This window comes from Artibeus jamaicensis, unplaced genomic scaffold (assembly GCF_021234435.1).
Source record: "Artibeus jamaicensis isolate MK-2021 breed Jamaican fruit bat unplaced genomic scaffold, CSHL_Jam_final contig_525, whole genome shotgun sequence".
NCBI lineage: Eukaryota > Metazoa > Chordata > Mammalia > Chiroptera > Phyllostomidae > Artibeus > Artibeus jamaicensis.
In genome coordinates, this window is record NW_026521874.1 from 18,008,140 (window position 1) to 18,031,184 (window position 23,045).

The following is a 23,045-nucleotide window of genomic DNA, read 5'->3' on the forward strand; positions in this document are numbered from 1 at the left end:
CCAGCTGGTGACAGACACTTCCCCAGGGTCCCCACAAGGTGTCAGAGCACAGAGCAGTGGAGTCAGGGCTCCACCTTTGTCCGGGTCAGTGGGAGCGGAACACACACCCTCCTGACCTTCTGCTCAGCCCCACGGGAGGGCGGGCTGATTAAAGGAAGAGAAAACGGGACCCAGGGGATCCTCCTGTGGTCTCCAAATGTCCAGATTTCAGTAAAAACACACCATTATATATTGAAAAGAAGCAAACAGGTCAAAGTTTGAAGGAAAAATGAGAAATTAATTGATACTAACACTGACTTGACTCAGATGAGGAGAACTGGGACAGATATTATTTTGGCAATGATCCTAAATCCATGTGAAGAGCAACAGTGAGCATTCTTGGGACAAATGGGAAAAGAGAAAAACTGAATTTAAATAGGAGTCACCAGACAAACCAAATGAACATTATATTGTAGAAATGAAAGGCACAAAATGTGAAATTGAAAAAGGACACTTTCAGCAGCAAATCAGGACTATGTCAACTATTTTTTTCTCCTGGCATCTATCTTTCCTTTTTCCTTCTTTCTTTTGTCTCTCTCTCTGTCCTTCTTTTTCTCTTTTCTTTCCTTCCTTTCTTCCTCCCTCCCTTCTTTCTACTCACTTGCCACCATTACTTTAATAGTTAGTGACACCATGAATGTTCCCCAGAGGACGTCACCAGGGGGCGCTGTGGGTCCTTTCAGAGGTGCAAGGCTGACACCAACTCGAATGGCTCTAATGGAAAGGGCCCTGTGCCCACATTCATGGCCTGAGTTAGACATGATTGACAGCAGGTGCTTCCCCTCAAGGGACAGACTGAAAGCTCACACAACCACTGCATTCTGCTCTCAGGAAAGCTAAGAACTGTCCCGAGGACCCAGAATTGGATGGTGTTGTGTGATCATATTTGCATAATGCCGCACCAAACACACCCCTCACCCAGGCAGCAGAGGAGGAGATAAAGGGACACCCAGAAAGCAGCCCCAGCCTGAGACCAGGGGATTGGGAAAGTGTCCACCATGGTCTGGACTCCTCTCCTCCTGCTCCCCCTCCTCACCCTCTGCCCAGGTCTGTGGACTCTTCAGAGACCAGACTTTGCAGGGATCCCTCTGCCTTTACTCTTCATTCCTGACATGTGACTGTTTTCATTTCAGGGTCAAGGGCTCAGGCTGTGGTGACTCAGGAGCCCTCCCTGACTGTGTCCCCAGGAGGGACAGTCACTCTCACCTGTGCCTCCAGCACTGGAGCCGTCACCAGCAGTAACTATCCACACTGGATCCAGCAGAAGTCTGACCAAGTCCCAGTGACACTGATTTATGGTACAAACAGTAAACACTCCTGGACCCCTGCCCAGTTCTCAGGCTCCATTGTCGGGGGCAAAGCTGCCCTGACCCTGTCGGGGGCCCAGACTGAGGATGAGGCCGAGTACTACTGTGCTGTGTGGTACAGCAACCATCACCACAGTGACACAGGCAGGGGGGAAGTGAGACAAAAACCCAGGGCTCAGTGCACCCTCTGCTCCTCCCATCCCCCACCTCCTGCTCACAGAGGCTGGTCTAGCCAGTGTGGGATCAGAAGGTTTGTTCTCCACGGCCCCAGGGGTACATTCAGATGGACATTTCTAAGCTGTGACATGATTTAACCCACCTTTTTAAGAAAACAAATTCCTCTTTAAAACAGGAGTGAATGTCATCAACAATTTCACAGGTAATGGACAGGATAGCAAAGGAAAAGTTACTCCCATGAGGACACATGCGCACACAGGCATTTAACAACCAAGACACACTCCATAATCTGGTGTGAAGAAGCAGTGGAGGCAGAGACAGTGGGAAATGGAGCTGGAGCCACCTCCCAGAGAAGTGTCCTTGCCCGTCTTCCTTCTCCAGCCTCTGTGGTGCTAGAGGGCAGGAATGCCTAGACTCTGTTCTGGGTCAAAGCCGCTGCCTCTTCCAGACAACTGTTTGCACAGCTATGGGGAGAGCAGACAGACCGACTACAGGGCTCACAATTCAAGACGTTCTTTGGAACTGGCTCCACTGTGTATATTTAAAGAACAACTTCACTTATTTTCACTGTAGAAATTTCTTTGTAGGCTCATTAAAATACTTCCACAGAAACATGTTCCTTCTATTCATGTAATTTTTCTCTCCCCATATGGGGTGAAGGCAGTTTTGGGGTAAAGGCAGTGGTTTACCTGCCTTCATCCCATAATTGGACACATTGTGGCTTTATGCATGAAACTATTTCCCAGCCCTGCAATTATCCTTCATCCCAAATAAATGCTTGTAGTGTCTCACATTGGCTTTTAATTTGAGGAGAAAATTAGTGATATTATACAGCTATTATATATAAAGAGAAATGCTTGAGTGAAACATAATATAATAAAAACGAGCCCACATCTTGAGAAGGACATGGGTTTGGAGCACATGGGCACACGGAACTGATTCCTGGTACCTGTTACCAGGGAGAAATCTGGACCAGGTGCTAAGCAAAGGGGCGGGACATCCAGAATGGGAAGTGGAAGAAGAGAACAGTGAGCATCCTTATAGCTTAAGACCAGCTCTACCAGCTGAGCCTGTGGTTCTTCTCAAGCACGGCATCTTGCAATCCCACCTCCCTCAGGAAAACAGGCCAATCAGATTCCTAGAACACATCCCCCTGGGACTTACATCAGAAGGTACAGGGTCCAACCAGAACCAGCGGTGACACCAGCAGATGCAGGGGTGCCCTGCTGTGAGCTCTTTCAGCAGTGCTCCTGCCTTGCTGGACAGCAGAGAGTTATCACCCAGTAGGTCTAAGTTGACACTGCTTCTGGATGTGCAGTAGGGTGAAGGGTTGCTCGTGTCTCCTATAAGGACAGTGCTAGAAACTGGGGGTTGGGAGGGTCGGACAAGTATTTATCCCAAAAGGGCCCAGAGGTAAGTTTCAGTTTAGCCTCCAGGGTCCACGTGTGCTCGTTCACAGGCTACAGACGCGAGATGGGAGGGAGGAGATGGGACCCTGTGCTGACCTGACCCAAATACCTTGAATGAGACACTAAAGATTTCCACTTAATTATTATAGAGACAGTATGTATGAGAGATTTATCATCAGAGAGGGTCCTCACCAGATGTGTATATGTGAAACATAACTGGTAATTATGCAAAGAATATAATAAAGTGAGGACCAATTCTAGCAGCAGACACGGGAACCTGTGTTGTCCTGGAGAGTGTAGAGGGGAATGAACCCATAACCACCTGGAGTGGGACAGGGAGGTGTGGGGATTGGGGAACACACTGTGTGCAAAGCATTGAGAATGACAGTGTCTTAGGGGTTTGAGAGGCATGTGTATCTCAGCAGTCAGGAATGAGGCATAGGCAGGGCCTCCCTTCTGGAGTGAGGGACTGTACTATAACTATACACAGTGGATGAGAATCACAGTATCAGGGAGTCCCGACATAAACATGGGGGTACAGTCAGTGACTTGCTAAGCTGCAGGGACCAGCTGGGCTCCATGTCCTTTAGGGAACATAGAGATGTGTGTCCTGCGAACACCAGGGGGCGCTGTGGGACTTTGCTGTGGTCCCTTCCCAGCTGCTCAGGGAGGACTGTTCACTCATTGGGGCCTGGGTTTGCAGGCTGAGCTCTGTGCTCACTGTGGAGACTCAGCATCTGTGTTCTCTGTGGCCTGGCTGAGTCCCCTGAGGAGGAATCTTTGTGTGGTCTCAGCAGGTGCTTCATCCCAGGCCTCTCCCAAGCGGTGAAGTCAACCTCCACCCTCCTCAGTGTTTGGTGTGAGCTGAGCTCTGGGCTCACAGGAGGACTCAGGGAGGGGCTGGACAGTCCCTGGATGGACACACATTTGCCTGGATGGCCTATTCTGTGGCAGAATGTGGGAAGGAAGGGAGGCCTGGGGCAGCATAAGAACTTGGTCTGAGGTTAAGGAATCAAATCTAGGGGTCATAGCAGAGCCGTCCCATTCCTTCCAGGACCTGAGGCACCCTGAGTCCCTGAGACAAGGCACTGCAGGTGCTGTGTGAAGATGCAGGTCTGGGAGGAATCCAGGCCCAGAGCTGTTCTGGCACTTACGCAGGTACCTGAGTTGTGATGTCAGGGAGGAGGGCGTCAGGTAAGAACAGGTGTGCAGATTGAGGGCCTGAGGACATGAAACTCCTACATGGGACATGAGAGGATGAAGGACAGGCCCTAGTGTTGCTGGGAAAACCATGAGCCTGCTCCAGGAAGGTGGGTGAACTGGGTCCCTGGATATAAAATTTCTACAGCTCGTATCTCCAAGAATCCATAAGAATTGACGTGAGGGGTGTTTCCTGAGTCCACAAGAACTGGAGTCTGTCCTACCTTCTCCTCATATCCCATTGTAGCTTTTAACCAACACAAGTTCACAGGAGGTCTTTGAAATATCAGGAAGCACAGCCTCCCCAGGGTGTGCACCAGGAGACTCCAACCAGGAACGTCCTGTGGAAGCTCTCACCAGGGGGGCAGCAGAGTCACTGTGGGCGTCTCTGACACTGGCCCAGACCCCCAGACAAAGCCCCTAAGTGCATGACCTCGGACGCATGGCAAACCCTCTCCAGTTTCACCCTGATTCTCTAGAGTCAGGTCAGTGCACACACCCTCCATGACCACACAGGGCTGCAGCCTGACAAGGAACCAGGCTGGTGGTCACAGTCAAAGGAGCTGAATACAACCCAGTGACTGAGGAACAGGCAGTCCATGGAAAGTGCTAGAACATCTGTCCTCCATTTCCCCCTTTAAAATCGCCACACATCTGCCCCTGCCAGTGGGCAGCACCAGCTCAGGTTTGGTTTCCCTGTCCCTGTGCTAGTGAAGCTGCAGGGACTGATGCTTCTGAGTCACTCCACCTTTGCGAATGCCACAACAATCATTCCTGTCCTTCCTGCTCGTCCAATGCAAAGAACATTTCTTTGTCACCAGAAGCTACAGTATCTCCACTCTCATGCTGACTGGGAATGGCAGAGACAATCCCTGCTTGTGAGAGCCAGGTGTTTCAGGACCCCACAGCCCAGTCCCATATCTGTGCCCTGAGCCTGGCCCAGGATGTGCTGATGAGTCCTTGAGCTCTGACATCTGCACACAGCAGAGCATCCACTTTCTCCTGAGATCACATCCTTCAGTAACTTCTGGTTTCTCAGGCACAGGAGGGACCCCCGTCTCTTTAAGGCCCTGAGTGGCAAGCTCATACCTTTTACCAGTACCCAGTTTAATAACACAAATCTTAATTATTTAAAGGTTTTTCCAAACAGTTCAGTTTATTGGCATCTAAAGCTTATGAGGCAACCCTAAGTTCCATCAATTATCAAAAACACAAGGAAATTTCAAGAAAGAAGCTCTGGTTTTCCTTCAAGGTCAACATTGAAGAAATTTTTGCACAAGTTGATTATGACTCAGTGTGGAATGAGGCCATTACATTGAAAAGGAGAAGCAATAATCACAAAAGAGATGTTCATAGTAAAGGTGTTGATTTCAATCTTTAGAATGAACATAATTTTAAGATTAGACTGAAAAAGGGTACAGGGAAAAGCATCATAAATATATAATATAGGCAAAAGAGGAAAGAAAGAAGTATCAGAATAGCACTGAAGGGGACATGACAGGCTGGAGTGGAGAGCAGGAGGACACTTTCTCTCTGACAGTGTTGATTGTAGTGACCAAGAGGGACACAACCAGCAGTACCTGGGCAGTGGGGGTGGGACTCGAACAGCAGTGTCTCCAACACACACCAACAACACAATGTCATCGAATTAGTGTAAATCCCATAGACTTTCTGTCAGTGTGAACCAGCAAAGTGCAGTGAAGGTTTTGAGCCTTGAACTTGGATTAAGAAGTTCTAATATGTGAAATGGCATCACACAAGCAGAAGGAGCAAGAGGACATGTCAAGAGAACTGGAAATATCTGGCAACAGAAACACGGTGAATGCGTCCTGCATGTAGCCGCCCGGAAATCATTGGTTATCAGGAGAGAATAATGTCTTAGTTCCCAACCCCATGGAGAAACCCACTCATCCTTCTATTCCTGGCAGTCACACCCCAAGGGCCCCAGTGCCAAGTCAGGTTGCCCTGCAGGAGTGTGGGGTGTGGTCCAGGGGCTGTCGGGCCCTAGTTCAGAGACCAGCAGTGGGCACTGTGGAGCTGGTCCTGCCAGGACCAGGTTAGGAAAAGGCCAACAAGGGAAATGGGATCAGTGTGAGCCTGACTAAAACAATTGATATCCAGCTCTAATTCAAATATACATGGGACCAGAGTTCATTACTTATTCAATTTATAACATAATGAAGATACCAGGTTTTTGGAAAGGGCCCTGCCTGATTTCAGAAGCTGTAATCCCTCATGACTAAGGCTGAGTAAAGGATTTTGGGACCATAAGCTTATGTCCCATAAGCTTTTGTCATGGTGGGACCATTAAGGAGAGAAAGCTTATCTCCCTGGCAGGGGCATCGCCCCTGCCCCCTTTCACCTCACCCTCCTTTGCCCTGGGGGGATGACTGGTTAGCCAATGATGGGTAAGATTCCTTAAAAGAGGGAAGACCTAAGACAGGCATGGTCAGGAAGGGGCCCTCAGGGAAGGGCCTGGGGGGTAGAGAAAAAGGTGGTGGTGGACGCTCACCCCTTGGCTTTGACATAGCCTGAGTCGTTTTTCTGTCTGCGAGAAGTCTCCTAGTCTCTTGGCTGTCTTAGTTCCCCTACCCAACTGAAGCCTGAAACAATGCCAGAGATGGGTGTGGCCCTGTGCTCAAAAGGGTGGGTTCCCCAGGGAGGTCAGGCCTAAGGAAGAATGCATAACATGCTATGAAACCTGCTTTGCTAATACCCTCTTTTTAAATGATAAGGGTCCAAGTGTAGAAGGAGATTCTCCAAAGTTTTATGGCCCATTAGCTATCTCCCCATAGTTCTTTGACTGTTATCTATTGTTTGATCATACTGCCTGACAATGATTGATGAGCTTTACCTAGATACCCTGTATTTCTGTGCAAATCAACCCAATAAAAGCCCATTGGGGAACAGGCTCCTGGTCCTTTTCCTTTCAGAGATGGGCCACCATTCCTCCCCAAGCAGGTGATGTCTGGTGGACTTATTCTCATCCACAGTGGATGGGAGGGCTCTGCTGGCAAAGCCCCAGGCACCAGAGAATAGGTAAAGCTTGGCCAAAGTTATATGCATGAAAACATACTTATTGTCTGCTGAAAAAAAAAGGAAAGACATTGAAAGAATGTATATATTTTGTACCTTGGAGAAATAGTGATTCATTTCTAACAAGAGAGGAATCACAGTAAAAAATAAAAGTGTCCTGAAAATAGGTCTTACACTGCCATGGAACAGTCACTGGGCCTGATCCCACTATAGGGAAGATGACGTGAGTGAAAGCAGCAGAGTAATGCTAACCATGTAGCAGCCGAGGGACACGTGGAGTGACTCACCCCGAGGAGTCTGAATAGGACATGAAAGTGTCCTGGAGTGACAGGGACCCCACATAAGGGGGCACCGGGACCGCCCCAAATGGAGCATGTCAGGGAACAGGGCTGTGGGGAGGCAAAATCTGTCTGTGATGGGCCTCAGCCAGCATGTCACACGATAGTGTGTCTATGCTGGGCACCAGGGGGCGCTCGGGGGCTGTTTTTGAAGGTCTGGGGTAATCAGGGCTGGGACCTGTGACTTGGCACTGCCTTGTGCCCTCTGCTCAGGGCACAAAGCTGTGACCCTGCCACGCCCTGGCCCACAACCAGGCTCACCCCTATCCTCCCTGAAATCCCCAGGCACAGGTACCTGCTAGAGGGCCCAATGAAGGATCAGAAATTGGGAGGAACTTATTTGCATGAGTGGGCCCTCCCTCTCCCAGAGTATGAAGAGGGGAAGGGTGAGGTTTGGGGAGGCTCTGCTTCAGCTGTGGGGTCACAGAAGGCAGGGCTCAGGGATGGTCTCCACCATGGTCTGGTCCCCTCTCCTTCTCACCCTCCTGGCTCACTGCACAGGTGACTGGATAAGGGGACAGGGGAAGAGCCCTGGAAAGGACTCTTGGGGGTCTTCTTCCTGATCCTGTGTCTCTACCCAGAATCACCATGTCTGTGTCTCCCTCCTGCAGGGTCCTGGGCCCAGGCTGTGCTGACTCAGCCTCCCTCAGTGTCTGGAAACCCAGGACAGACCATCACCATCTCCTGCACTGGAAGCAGCTCCAACATCGGGGGTGGTTATAATGTGTACTGGTACCAACAGTTCCCAGGGAAACCCCCTAAAACCGTGATCTATGGTACTAGCAGCAGACCCTCGGGGATCCCCGACCGGTTCTCTGGATCCAGGTCTGGCAGCATCGGCACCCTGACCATCACTGGGCTCCAGGCTGAGGACGAGGCCGATTATTACTGCTCAGCATGGGACAACAGTATCAGTGCTCTCACAGTGCTGCAGGGCCGTGGGGAAGTGAGACAAAAACCTGCTGTCCCCTGCAGTGCGCTTCCCCGGTACAGTCCCCACTGTTCTGAGAAGACAGCTGCTTTCTCAGTTTGCTTGGCCTGAACTCAGGTCTGAGACCCACCACAGGGGACTTTGACAGGAACATCTGTCCCAACCTTTGAACACTGCCTCTGAGGCCAGTCAGTGGCAACAACACAGTGTGTAGTTTTCTCAAATTTGGGGAAGTCCCTGTATTTCAGGGGGAGGCTGTGCTGGGAACAGAGTCTGTGATGGGTCAGGAAGAAGCAGGGACATGGAACCCAGCTGTGTCTGCATCAGTGCACGTCAGGAAGGCCCCATGTGTGTGCTGTCACCAACATGTCCCCACTCAGCCTCTGCTCCCCATCACTTGCATGGCCTCCACCCTGTGTGGCCCACGATCCATTTTCAGGATCAGCTCTGGCAGCTCAGGCTCCTGGACCCTCACTGGGCTCAGAGCTGAGGACGAGGCTGCCTCTCACAGCCACCCTGTGCCAGCAGCTTCCATGCTTGTTTAATGTTATCCTCATTTAATTTAAATTTTCTACATTATCAATTCCTACTAAAAATTAGTAGTTGTTCTAATCTGCCATTTGAATGTGAATTTGATGTGCCACCCAGAGGCAGTGTTGGTGACGTCTCCTTCCTCTACACCTGAGACTATTATCATGGGACGTGTTGTTTCTTATGTGTCTTTTTCATTTTCTTTGTACATGGGAGAATTCTCCATTTCTCACTCTTGATTCATTTTGTCTTTATCATATGGTAAATAGTCTGCCAATATTTTAACAAATAAGTATGAAGAGATTAAAAAAACCACAAACTAATGGAATCTCACTGTAGCCCAAATCTGAGAGCTTTTTCTTCACTCACTCTCATGTCAACCTGAAGGTCAATGACACTCCAATGACCCCTCTAGTGAAGTCTTATGGCTCAGGGGCTCCACTGGGCCCCCAAGGAGGACCCCCGCCCTGTCCAGGGTCACAGTAGAGACAGCATCAGGACCCGCCTTGGCAACACCACTCTGGGACATGAAATATAATCCTGACAGTGACCCTCAGAGATGGAAACCATCTCTGTGTGGACAGGAATGTGAAGACTTTGTCATCCTTCAGTTCCCAGAGCCCATAACCTGTAAAGACTGCAGTGGGTACCATGAGGTTCACCCTCTATTCTGGTGCTCGCCTGTATGTAGGGGCAGAGAAAATTCTAGAACGAGTTGGTCTTTGTGAGATGGGACTTGGATGTCCTGGGCCCTAGCAGAATTACCTTGTTGTTGCCACCGACTTGTCCCCTGCCTCTGGGATATAGCTTGCAACAGGGTCCCATCTGCCAAGTGCTGAATCTTCTACTCTGAAGGCTCTGCCCTAGCAGAGGGCGGTTCCTTCCTCCTGAGCTGGTCCTCATCAATGAGAAAAGCCCATCTTGACATCTGCCTGGGGCCTGTGTGTTATCTACACAATGTTCACTGTGCTGCAGTCCCCGCATCACTGAAGCAGCAGAACTACCTCTTGTGGGGTCAACCCCCCTCACAAAACCCGCACACGGTACCGGTCCGGGATAAAGGGCCTCTGAGACCACAGGCTCTGTCTCCTTGGGCACCTCCAACACAGGATCGTCCTTGCTCAAGTGACCAAACTGCTTTGGATTCTCCTTGGAGGAGACAGTGCTTTGTTCAACCAGCAGTGAGAGGATTCATGATCTTTGTAAGCAGGGAGCACCTGCCTGAAAAACGGGAAAGATCCCTCTGGGTGTCTGGAGGAGGGAGGGCCTTAGGGACCTGGTGTTCCTGGTCGTAGTAACCATTACCGAAAGGCCCGTGGGTCCAGAAGTGTGGGGACGGCGGCCCCGTTAGCACAGTGGAGCAGAGCTGCCCACAGGGCCCAGAGGGAAGGGGGACCCTGCACTGCACTGTGCAGACACGCAGCACGTCTGCAAACGCAGCGCAACCTCACACTTAGCTTGTTACTAAACTGACACAGGGAGTAGAAAGTACAGGACATTTTTGTTTGAAATACAAACAACTTTTAGGACACCTTAGACAAAATTTTGACAAGAAACATGTGACACAGATAGAGAGAATCCTGCAAACTTCACAATATGAAGTCAATTTCTAAAACAAAGAGGCATTTCACATTCTTCACTGGTACTTGTGAAGCCCAGCAAAGCCATTAGTTTTTACTTTTTACTAAATTAAATCAGACCTCCATAAAAACTGTACATGCATCCCATGAATTAAAATGTTTGCTGTGTTGCTCTCCTTTGAACATGTCACTGAGCGTTTTCCTGGGAAACTACTTTTTTGTGCCGGTTCCCCGAGCAGCCCCTGTGAGCCCTTCAGACGGGATCAGCTGTCCATCATCTGTAAGGTTGGACAGGAAGCTCACTGCTCATGTGCTGGGCCACATCTGGGCCACATTACTGTCATTTGGTTTCACACAGAAGGTGAAACCAAATTCTCTGTATCCTGAGGGCACGTCTGCAATGACAGTGATCAAGAGCTGCTCTTAAGGCCTTGGAAGCCCCCCAGGCCCTCCATGGGGCTCCTCCTACCGATTTTACTCTCCGCTCCCGCATCAGCTAAGCCTGTGTCTCCCCACAACTGTACCCCTGGGACAGGAAGTTCACCTCCAGAGTGAACTGCAGTCAGAAGGCTCCCCACACCACACATCCTGCCAGCCTTTACCTGGGGGATGAATGTGACCACCACGCCAGGCTCTGGTCCCCCTCAGGCTGCATTTGTGGGGGGTGGGTGTGGGCCTGGCCCACAAGAACTCTTCACCCTCCACACACAGAACACAGAGGGGACAGAGGGCTGCCCAGGTAAAATCTGAGTGGTGATCTAGCCGAAACTGGACCACCTGAGTCTCTCTGGGTCATCTCTGAGTTTCTTGGGAAAGGATCAGAGGCATCTTATCTGACAACAATTGTGAAGTGTAAGGACACTGTCATTGCGTGATTTCCTGAGGCCGGTGCCTCCCACGCTGGGGACAAAACAAGTGAATGTTTTGTTTCTGGAGCATCTGCAACTCAATGAGCTGAGGAGATGCTCCTCCAGAGTGTGGCTGCCTGGTCACCAGGGTCCCAAGTTCTGTTTTGCTCCATCACCAGAAGTGAGATCACTGCTTCAGGTCCCCACCTGTGCTTGTTCCTAGAATAAAAGTTCCCCAAGGGTCCCTCTGGGCGGCCCACTGCTCACCCAGCACCCATGCCACACGCAGCTCCACCACTGCTGTCCACACACTGATACACTGACACACCCACCCCAAGCCATGGGTGGCCTGGGTGCAGCCAGGGCCTCAGCTTTGAGGACACTGACCTGGCCTCAGGCTCCTCCTTCTCACCAGTGAGGGGACCCTAAACCAGTTATATCTTCTCAAGAAGCCTTAGTCCCCAGTCTGTGACTGGGACCTTTCCAGCATCTACCTCCTACTGTGTCCTCAGGTGTGTGGCCCTATAAACACATGAGGTGCCTGTCACCTCGGGGCGGGATCCAGGGGACACAGGCACAGACTCAGCAGTGGGAGGGACACATGGAGGGACACATGGACGGCTGGGGGAGCACAGAACTCAATGCAAATAGACCAGGCCTGCTCTGGATCGAGGGGAACTCACTGCTCTTCCTGCCTGCCTCCCAGGCCACAGGAAGTTTGAAAAGACCCAAAATTGCAACATCATCCCTCGGGTGGCAACCTTCCAGGGATCCCAGTGTGGACAGACTCAGGGCCAAGTGCCTCGTGTGGCCTGTGTGTGGGGAGTCCCGGGATGGCTCCCAGTGTTTCTACCTCCTGTTCTCCCACCCCTTGTGTCCCCTCTCCTTTGGGGCTGGATGAACTTTGGGACTTTTTTCTGAGAACACAGTAGGACCAAGTGATGCGGGGTCATTCAGTGTAGTTACGGGAAGCCTGACTTCCCCAGGTCCACTCTCTCCTGTGCTCATTCCCTGTCTCCCTCTGTCTCTGTCTCTCCTTGTACGTGTCCATCTCTGCGTTCTCTGTCTGTTTATCTCATGGTTCTGTCAACATCAGTAACCGGATGTTAATAAGGGAAGGGAGCTCACGGAAATGATGGTCACTGTTAAACAAGTGAAAAGGGAGTTAACCTCAGAAATGAAATATACATTATAAATTCAAACGGAAGGGAATAAAACGAAATGAAAATGACACTAGATGACTAAAAAACTCAGTAGATGGGCTGAAGAACAGACTAACAGTTACTTTGAATTCTGGGAACTGAGGAGAAAAACTACTAAACAATATTCACAAAGACGGAAGACCAATGAGCCTGGTGATACCTGGACATGTTCAAAGACTGCAACATATTTGAAAGAAATGGGACATTTGCTCTAAAGAATTCATACTATAGCTATTACTTTTGAGGCTGTCATCAGGGGGCACTGTGGATCCACTTGAGGTGAGCAAGGCCTGCAGTAATTTCAGATTTAAAGACCCTGAAGACAGCAAGGTCACTGGCTTGAGGTATATTTTACAGCAGGTGCTTCCTCCCAGAGACCAATTCAGAGCCCACGCGCAGGCCAGCCATTTCCCCGAAGGTAGAAGTGGCCCTGGGTGAGGATGCAGGAAATTGAGGATGGGGAAATAAAGAGCTGAGATTTGCATCAAGCATGAACCAAACACAAACCCTCTCCCTCCAGGGATCTGAGGAAGATAAAGGAGCCACCAGAGTGTCCAGTGTCAGCTGTGGGGTCAGAGTGTCCTGGACACATTGGCACCATGACTGGGACTCCTCTTCTGCTCCTGCTCCTGCTCACTCTCTGCCCAGGTTCGTGGACATTTTGTAGACCAGGTTTGGAAGGGACGCCCTGCCTTCCTTCCTCATTTCTGGTGTGTCTGTTTTTATTTTAGGGTCCCTCTCTCAGGCTGTGGTGACTCAGGAGACCTCAGTGTCCGTGTCTCTAGGAGGGACAGTCACATTCACCTGTGGCCTTAGCTCTGGGTCAGTCTCCAATAGTCACTACCCCAAGTGGTTCCAGCAGACCCCAGGCCAGGCTCCCCGCACACTCATCTACAATACAAACATCCGGCCCTCAGGGGTCCCTGAGCGCTTCACTGGATCCATCTCTGGGAACAAAGCTGCCCTCACCATCACGGGGGCCCAGCCTGAGGATGAGAGTAACTATTATTGTTCTGTAGAGCCTGGCAGTGGGAGCAGCTACAGTCACTCACAGTGGCTCAGATGACGAGGAAGTGAGACAGAAACCCCTGGGCCCAGAGGTCATGGCTCTGGGTCTCACTGATGCTGCTGTGGAGGCCCCTGTAAGGTGGGCTCCTCTGCATCAGCATGTCCATGGAAGGGAAGGAGCAGCACAGTCATGAGTGAGGGCACAGGGCGTCCCCGGGTCACTCACACTGCAGGGGTGACAAATCTCAACTGATTGTCCCCAGAGTATTGAAATAAATCTTAACAAAATTAATATTTTTAAGAAAAAAAATCACAGTTTTCCCCCATTGTTGTGTCTTGTTTTGTAGTCACATAAAACCCTGCACTTCTGACATTTCTGGTCACGAAATGTAGGGGGAATTTTTTCACAACAAGCAATTCTCTGTGACATCAGCTGGAGGTCCCACCACACAACTCAGCTCCCACACGACTGCCTGGGGACGCTGTCAGGTCCACAGTGACCGGCTTCCTCCCATGGAACTACCTGCACTTCAGGTGACAGTCACAAGCATGATGTCCTTTGTTTTTGCTCCTGGCCTTGGCTATAACTCCAAGGCTCCCAGGTCCCTCCTGTGGTTTCAATTAGTTTGCTGACTCCACCTGAGCTCTTCTCCCTCCTCAGGGAAATGGGGGGCACGTCTGAAAATTCCAGGCTTTGAATCGTGCCTCTGTCTATGAGTGTCCAGTCCTCACCCAGGAGCCCACCCAGAGTCACCTCTTTAGAACAAAAGGAACACCTGTCACCCAGGGAATTTCAAGGTCAGGAGACTGAGACCAATATATATTCTCTGTTATCTCACAATACTGTGTCTGCAAGTATAAATGATGACCCAGAGAGTCACGTGAACCCACAAATTAATGTCATAAGTGAGAACCTTGTGTTAACTCTTCAACATGCCCACAGCCCCAGGCCCTTCAGCCTCAACCTGGACATTGGACCCTTGGACACCCTCCATGACTGGTGACCTCATGACTATCAGTAGGTTCTCCTGAGCCCACAGGCACTGACTGTCCCCCTGTCCTCTCACACTTCCCTGGGCTCCCTAGGCACCCAGGCTGTGTGCTGGGCCTCAGGACATCAGGAGCAGGCAGTCCCCAGTGTGTGCCTGTGTGTCCTCCCCCATGAAGCAGCTGATGAGCCCGGACTCCAGGTCAAATTCTCTTCCACAGGGAGCAGCAGACACATTGGGGGTGACCATGGCAATGTTCCCAAGGGCTCCCAGGTAGAGCCCCTGCATTGGTGGCCTAGAAGAGTTATGACAGACCTTCCAGGGGTTTGAGTCTCATACTCCAAAACCAGTCTTGTCACCAGAACCTCTTGACCACCTTTGGGATCCAGCCCCTGGGAGAGGCTGACGATCATTGTTACAGAGCTGAACACAAGCCAATGCCACGCAGATCACCTGCTCCATAAGGACAAGTGATAAATCTGCCCTCCCTGCCCTGGCCTGGCTCATCAAGCCCCTGTCCTTCCCTGTGACCAACACCAGCTCAGGAGTTTGCTTTGTCAGTCACGAATTCTATTAATCCCAAAGGGTTTCATTCTCTCTAATCTGTTCATCTTTATGGTATCAATGAAAATATCTGCTTGAAAATACAGTTCTCCCAAATCAAACACAATTGCCTTGTTTCCAGAGTGAAACATTCCCCCAGTGCTGAGCGGGGGTAGGAAAGGCCTGCGTGCCCCAGGTGTGACCCCAGAGAACCCGGTGGCCCTTCATGCTGCTTGTGGAAATGGGGTCCTTTCACGGGACCCCGAGAAAAGCACTTCTCCGACTCACTCATGGGAGACTGTGGGGGGCAAGACTGATTCGGTGGAAATAGGAGGCTGGTGCTGCGTCACATGTCAGTCTGTCCTGCCATGGAAGACGTTCAGCTGTGGCTTCAGCTGAACAAAGGCCCGTGTCCAGGGTTCCTGTTTTGTATGGAAGCTCAGTCCTTCGGATCCTGTGGGGCCTGCTGTGGGCCCTGACTGGCTGCTAGACCCAAACGTTGCCATGGAGAGAAGACATGAATGAACCAGGTAAGAGAGAGAGAGAGGACTCTGTGTGCCCTGGCATTATGGTATCTCAGGCTTAGGAAGGACCGTGCCCTTTTTACAAAGAGCCAGTGAACTTTCCAGACATGCATGGGCTTGCTACGGGCCAACCTTCTAGCCAATCTTGTGTCCTTTGAGTGGATCACAGCACACACACGCTTATGTGAGAGTCGTGGCTTCCATCGCTTTCATGTGTGAGGGTTTGAGGGCATCTGATGCGGGCACAGGAGCAGACGCACACGCTGACACACTGTGTGCTTTCACAGTCAGCCGGGGGTGGGCTGCAGTCCCGGGGGAGGGCAGACAGGTGGGAGGGGTCCTGTGGAGGATGTGCTGGGGATGGTGGAGACATCCAGCGAGTTTGCTGAAGTAGTCTCTACAATTTGTGGAACTTCAAAATTCTCTCCATCACATGCATTTTTAAATTCTCTGTCTCTCTGATGATACATTTAGGTCCTGTCATTAAAAGAAACTCAAAATGACCAAAAGTTGTGTTTTCATCATAATCTGAAGTTTAAGCTTTTTTCTCCAACAAAGAAAGAAGAATTTGACTTGGATGGAGACCACAGGGAAAAGTTGTCCATGGTTCTGCAGCTATAAAAATGTCAAGGAAGCTCAGTGTCTGAGAGCAAGGGGAGGGGCTGCCATCTGGGTGTGGAGCCAGCAGGTCATGGAGTCTCTTGAGGGGATCTGAGGAGGTGGGGTTCTGTGTAACCAGCACTGAGCAGCCCCTGAGTGTTTTCAGCTGGGGTTGCCGTGTCTGAGCTGCATGAGAAAGACTCCTCAAGTGCCTTGAGGACACAGCGCCCCAGATGAGCAAGTGATCCTGGTCAGAGTCATTACTAGCGGTCCCCATGAGTCTAGACGTGTGGGGACCATGGGACCATGGCCGCAGGTACAGCAGAGGTGGATCTGGGCACAGAGGGACATGCTGGTCTCTGCCTCCAACCGCACAGACAGCTTGTCTGCAAACACATCTCACCCGACTGTTACCTTGTTACTAAAGCGAGACAACGAGGAAGACAATCCAGGCAGGGAAAGCCTCGTTTAAAACAGAAATGAATTTGGGACACCTGTGGCAGAACCATGACAAGAAGCATGTGACACAGAGGAGGAGAACCCTGCAAAGGTAAGACTGTAAATCCATTTGTGAAATGAGGAATCAGTCCGCATTCTCCACTGCTTGTGAAACCAAGCAAAGCCCTTATTATCATGATTTTCTTTACCAATTTGTACTAAAGTAAATCAGATCTCCATAAAAACTGTAAATGCCCTGGCTGGTATAGCTCAGGGGATTGAACTCAGGCTGTGACAAAGGGTCGCTGGCTTGGTTCCCAGTCAGGGCACATGCCTGGCGTGCAGGCCAGGTCCCCAGTGGGGACGCGTAAGAGGCAACCACACATTGATGTTTCTCTTCCTCTCTTTCTCCCTCTCTTCCCTTCTCTCCAATGAAATTAACGAAATCTTTTAAAAATTATTTTAAAAACTTGTAAATGGATTCCATGAATTAAAATGTTTGTTGCATTGCTCTCCTTTGACTGTGCCTATGAGCGTTTTCCTGGAAAATCCCATTTCTATGCTGTTTTCCCAAGCAGCCCCTGTGAGCCCTTCAAACCGGATCAGCTGTCCGTCATCTGTAAGGTTGGAGAGGAAGCTCACTGTGCATGTGCTCAGCCCCATCTTCACCAGGGGTGAAACCAAATTAATTTATCCTGTACATTTCTGTTTCCACCTCCCACAGAAAAGGACTCCTGGGAGTGAGAAGCACCAGTAACCAGTACAGTGTATCAGAGTCACAGTATCTGGGAACCAGCCCCTGGATGTGTAAACACAGCCAGTGACCTGCTGAGCTGCAGAAACCAGCTGGGCTCTCGGGGTTTTGGTCCAGGACACAAGTGGTCCCTGTGACCAGCAGGAGTTGGAACGTGACTGCACTGTGGTCCCTGTACAGCTACCAGCTCAATGAGAACACATCACTCAAAGGAGCCTGGACCTGGAGGCTGGGCCCTGTGCTACATAATGAGGACTCAGAAGCTGTGTCTATTCTTGGGGCTGGCATACCCTCCTGAGCATTACCATTTGTGTGGTCTCACCAGATGCTTCCTCCCAGGGATCTCGCAAGAGGTGAAGCCAAACTCCATCCCCCTCTGTCTGGGGTGTGAGCGGAGCTCCAGCACCAGGGCGCAGGGTGGGGTTGGCCAGCCCCTGGATGCTTCCCCAGCGCCACCCACAGGGGAAATGAGCACAACAGGCATGCTCCATGGAGAATGGCCCTAGACCAAGTCAGTGCCCCAGGGGACGAGCTGTGGGTAGGGACACATTTGCATGAGCAGCCCCTGGTCTGTGAGCAGGGAGGGGATAAGAGGGGCCTGGGCAGTCCAGCCCCAGCTCTGTGAGGATTGAGAACAGTCTGAGCTCACCATGGCCTGGGCGCCCGTGCTCCTTGTGTTGCTCTGTCACTGCACAGGTAGGGATGGGACCTAGAGACCTGCAGCACCTGCACCCTGACCCTTCTGTTCACTCCCACGTGTCTGTGTGTCTGCAGGTTCCCTGTCCCAGCCTGTGCTGATTCAGCCGCCCTCCGTGTCTGCATCTCCTGGAGCCACAGCCAGACTCACCTGCACCCTCAGTAGAGACCTCAGTGTTGGTAGTAATGGCATGTACTGGTACCAGCAGAAGCCAGGGAGCGCTCCCAGGTTTTTCCTGTACTACTACTCAGACTCAAGCAAGCAGCTGGGACCTGGGGTCCCCAGTCGAGTCTCTGGATCCAAAGACACCTCAGCCAACGCTGCACATCTGGTCATCTCGGGGCTGCAGCCTGAGGATGAGGCCGACTATTACTGTGCTGTGTATCATGGCAGTGGGAGCAGCTACAGTTACTCACAGTGGTTCAGATGATGAGGAAGTGAGACAGAAACCCCTGGGCCCAGGGACCTTGTCTCTGAGGATCTTTTATTGAGAGACTTCTGCGAAGGTGCCTGCAGGGGGCGCTCCTCACTAGGCCCTGTTGTTGAACAGGAATGAGTGACTCAGTCAGGGAGCGCAGGGCATTCCAGGGTCTCACACCAGTGAGGTGATGGAGCCCTGCTGCCCACACCCACAGGGTAGTGTTATATCCACCGGATGCGAGAATAATTTTCGAAGACCTTTCAGGGTTTTGATCTTATTTTATTGGCCAAGCTTAACCTGCGCAGGGGCGAACTCTCGGGGTGTCCAGACACTAGGTGCCCAGAGGACTGCAGACAAGAGTCGCACCGAGCGCTTACAGCTAAGTCCTTATATAGGGACGCGCAAGCAAGCATTGAACAGAAGCAGACGTGGCAGTTAGCTATTTGCTGACAGAGACCACTCAGCGGGAACAGGGTGGGGTTTCAAAATTCAAAACTAAACAGATTACAATCTGTCTATCTTGCTCTAAGTAGGGCACTCACACACTGCAGGATGTCTGCTCAGCCTTTGTTTGCATGCTGCTCCTTGTTCCTGTTTTGCTGTGGTCAGGCTATGTTCTCAATTTCCCAGATCTCAACAGGTAGGAATAAGGTAACAAATTAACACTGTGTCTGCAAGTATAAAACGTTTTTTCTTGCTGGTGTGGTGCAGTTGGTTGGAGTGTTGTCTCATAAAGGGTTGGGGTTTGTGTTCCCATTCAGGGCACATGCCTAGGTCATCGATTCAATGCCTGGTCAGGGCAGGTGCAGGAGGCAACAGGCCATTGTTTCTCTCTCCCATTGGTGCCCCTCTCTCTCCCCCTTGCTTCCTCTCCCTGTAAAGTTAATAAGCATGTCCTCAGGCAAGGATAAAAAAGCACAAGTGAAAAAAGACAGGTTCACTTGCAAACCTTACACTTTAAAGTGTCAATATTGTGTTGCTAATGACATCTCCACAGTGATATGTCAACAGCACCCTGGTCATAGACCCGGTTTCCTCTGTCCCTGGAGCAGCCAGCACAGGTGAAGGGACCCAGGCCCTGCACATCGTCCCTCCCCTCCTCTGCTGCAGCCTCCCTCCCCCCTTCTCTCTCCCTCTGGTTCTGTGGGACTCAACTCCATCTCCACTTTAATTTTCAGGAAAAAGGACAAGTTCCTGCTGGAGTTCCGTTCCCCAGGGCTCTGTCTCTAGGGAGGGTGGTTAACTTCATTAGATGAGCGTAAGTTTACTTCGAAGGTTCACTTCGTAAGTGTTTCCTACTCTCAACTCCCAGGTGTGTCATCCACTCTCCACCACCCACAGCCAATCTCTGGAATATGACATGTAATTACTGCTTCCTTTAAAAGATGCGAGCATCCACCTTTGAGTACTTGTGATAGGTGACTGAAAATTTGGAAAATTTTAGTTTAACATAAACAGTTATAAGCCTAGTAAGTAATGCATATGTTAAAGATTTGTTTCAGAAACTACAGAGAAGGCCCATCCTGGCTCCTGGGAGAAATTGACCTCCTGGGGCACTGCGGCCGACCACCGCCTGGGGGCAAGGGGAGGCATCCGGGCCATTGTGTTCCAGAGAGAGACAGAGGACCACTAGTCCTAGGGAACAGCTAACTGCCCAGGACAGGAATGTTGCAGTTTCTCTCACCCAATGCTCCTTGAATTTCAAAACCCCTCCTCACACCTTGTTTATTCCCTGTTATAAAAACGTTGGCCTGGAAAGGAAATGTGAGCAGGTTCTTTAAGGGTGCCAACCCGCCCTCTCCTCAGATCACTGGCCGTCTGAATAAAGCCCCATAGAGATTCAATCTCTGTCTCTGCTCCCTGGGTTCCGAGGTGACAGGTAGCAGGAGGTCTGGTGTCTTTTCTGGGTTCACTTGCACAGAGAAGCCACTGGCAAATTTATTGCTCATCCTGAAACACACCGTCAGTCCCCATGTCACAGACACAGGCAGGGTGGGCTGCCCAGTTCAGAACACGCGGACGTTCCTTCCTCCTCCTGAGAATACGTGTCCCTGGGAACGTCAGACCTGCCTCAGTGGGTGATTGTGATGACGGGGCACAGGACTAGGTTCTATAGGGCGTCAGAGAGTTGCTCTCATAACAAGCACGGTCAGCCTGGGACCCTGCAGCAGCGGGCAGATTTAGGATGTTTGCTCAACTGCGAGGGTATCTGTGGACATTCACTGAATAAAAGGTTGTCTGGTCTGAGAGCCCCTGGCCAGCCTGGGAAATGACAGATGAGTTGGGGTAACTTCCTGAGGGACTGTAAGAACATGACTAACTTTGACCTTAAGAACTGTGTTGCAATTTCTCTAATACATCAGAGTTGTAACCCATCCTGTGGGGTCAGGCCGTTCTCCTCTCTGAGTCCCATTCAGGACAGCACCCACCCACCCTGTGCTTGTTCCTTCTGCTGTCATCTCCTGCCAGCTGCCCCTGAATGTGCCCTTGCTGATTCCTGTCCCAAGCTCTGCCCTAGGACTTCCAGCAGTGCTGAATCCCTAAGGCATGAGGATGATTATAATGAATGCAGCTCTGAGGACAGGTTCAAGTGCAATTTAAAATGTCCCAGCACGTGGGGCAAAGTTGCAGGCAGGCCCCACAGTGATTCCCAAGGACGCCCAGGCCCTGCCCCCTCCCCAAACCCCCTGTTGTTTAGTTGCTCCATTCAGATCAGCCCCATGGGGGTGCGGACTCCCCCCCACCCTGCTCTGCAAGGGCCAGTGTTCTGTTCCTTCTATGTCCTCCTCTGTGAAGGTCTCTGTGGCCCTGGTGAGCTCCTGTTCACACCCAGCACCCAGAGCAAGTTCCCTCCTCAGGGCCCTGCATGGGGACAGGTCCACTTTGCTCTCAGATCCAGGCCCTGTGTTCTCTGCCCCACAGTGGTCCCCACACTCTCCTCAGCAGGATTCTGTGATGCTTGCCCTGGCCCACCACCCATGGAGGAGGCCCGAATTCGTGATGCTCACAGCAAAAGCGCCCCTGTGTTGTCCCTGTGGGGGTGACTCTCCTGTATTAGAAAGAGGGGAGTCAAGTAAGCAGGGGAAGGTGAGGAGTTGGAGTGGTTTTAAAAAACCAGCAGGGGTCGCTGTGAGACTGTGCCTGGTCTGCTCTTACAGGATCAGCTGGGCTGGCTGGCTGTTTACTTCCTGGGAGGACTGGGCAGGTGCGTCCTCTGTGGGCATGTGAGTCCCCTGCACCTGGGCCTGAGTGTGGTTCCAGCAGATGCTTCCCCCAGACCCACCCACAGGGGAAACCAGCACATGAGCCTGGCTGTGAGGGCAAGGGCCACAGACCTTGTCAGTGCCCCTGGGGGATAAGCTCTGGGTGGGGACACATTTACATAGGCAGCCCCTTGTCTGTGATCAGGGAGGGGATAAGAGAGGCCTGGGCAGTCCAGCCCCAGCTCTGTGGCCTGAGAACAGCCTGTGCTCACCATGGCCTGGACCCCTCTGCTCCTTGCGCTCCTCTCTCACTGCACAGGTAGGGACGGGCCTCAGAGACCCACCCAGAAGGACTGCACCCTGACCCTCCTGTTCACTCCCACGTGTCTGTGTGTCTGCAGGTTCCCTCTCCCAGCCTGTGCTGACTCAGCCGCCCTCTGTGTCTGCATCTCCTGGAGCCACTGCCAGACTCACCTGCACCCTCAGCAGAGACCTCAGTGTTGGTAGTAAATACATGTACTGGTACCAGCAGAAGCCAGGGAGCGCTCCCAGGTTTTTCTTGTACTACTACTCAGACTCGAACAGCAAGCTGGGACCTGGGGTCCCCAGTCGGGTCTCTGGATCCAAAGACACCTCAGCCAACGCTGCACATCTGGTCATCTCGGGGCTGCAGCCTGAGGACGAGGCCGACTATTACTGTCAGGTGTATGAAAGCAGCACTTTCCACAGTGACAGAGACACATGAGGAAGTGTGACAGAAACCCAGGGCCTCATTCTGTCCAGCTTCTGGTACATTCAAGAGGCGGTAAAAAATTACTGATAATAACAAAAGACCTAAGCCCCGGGGTGTCTGGTTTAAATGAGGCCACACTATAGCCCCTTCCCATTTTATATAAAATGGTCACAATCACCCTTAAACATTAAACAAACTAAAATGTATACCAACATAATAAAACAATGACTGTCCCAAACAAGCAGAATGACAACACATTTTCAGTAGCAAAATGCCTGGGGAACAGAAGGTGAAATCCATGATGGGGCCATCCACAGTGCCACAGGGTGTCTCAGGGAAGATCATGTGTGTCAGTGTGTGTGTGTGGGTGTGAGTGTGCGAGTGTGTGAGACTGTGTGACAGAGACTGACCAGATGATTGTCACAGCCCCCGACCTTGGCCTTGTTTGTCCAAAGGGAAAGCTAACCAGAGAGAAACTTCCCGACTGTGCTTACTGCACAGAGAGCAGGTCACAGATCAGCGGGGTCACCCCAGGGA

General features: G+C 51.2%; 4 gene segments (V, D, J or C); all 4 read left to right on the forward strand.

Moving 5' to 3' along the window:
• Positions 1 to 7,899: 7,899 nt before the first annotated feature.
• Positions 7,900 to 8,557, forward strand: LOC119034576 (immunoglobulin lambda variable 1-40-like). The segment is given in 2 exon segments: positions 7,900 to 8,007; positions 8,118 to 8,557. Coding segments are annotated over 2 exon segments (489 nt in total).
• Positions 8,558 to 13,061: 4,504 nt separating this feature from the next.
• LOC119043427 (immunoglobulin lambda variable 8-61-like) lies at positions 13,062 to 13,765 on the forward strand. The segment is given in 2 exon segments: positions 13,062 to 13,246; positions 13,330 to 13,765. Coding segments are annotated over 2 exon segments (384 nt in total).
• Positions 13,766 to 18,042: 4,277 nt separating this feature from the next.
• On the forward strand, positions 18,043 to 18,596 carry LOC119034578 (probable non-functional immunoglobulin lambda variable 11-55). The segment is given in 2 exon segments: positions 18,043 to 18,150; positions 18,229 to 18,596. Coding segments are annotated over 2 exon segments (399 nt in total).
• Positions 18,597 to 21,957: 3,361 nt separating this feature from the next.
• On the forward strand, positions 21,958 to 22,535 carry LOC119034572 (probable non-functional immunoglobulin lambda variable 11-55). The segment is given in 2 exon segments: positions 21,958 to 22,094; positions 22,177 to 22,535. Coding segments are annotated over 2 exon segments (390 nt in total).
• Positions 22,536 to 23,045: the final 510 nt, after the last annotated feature.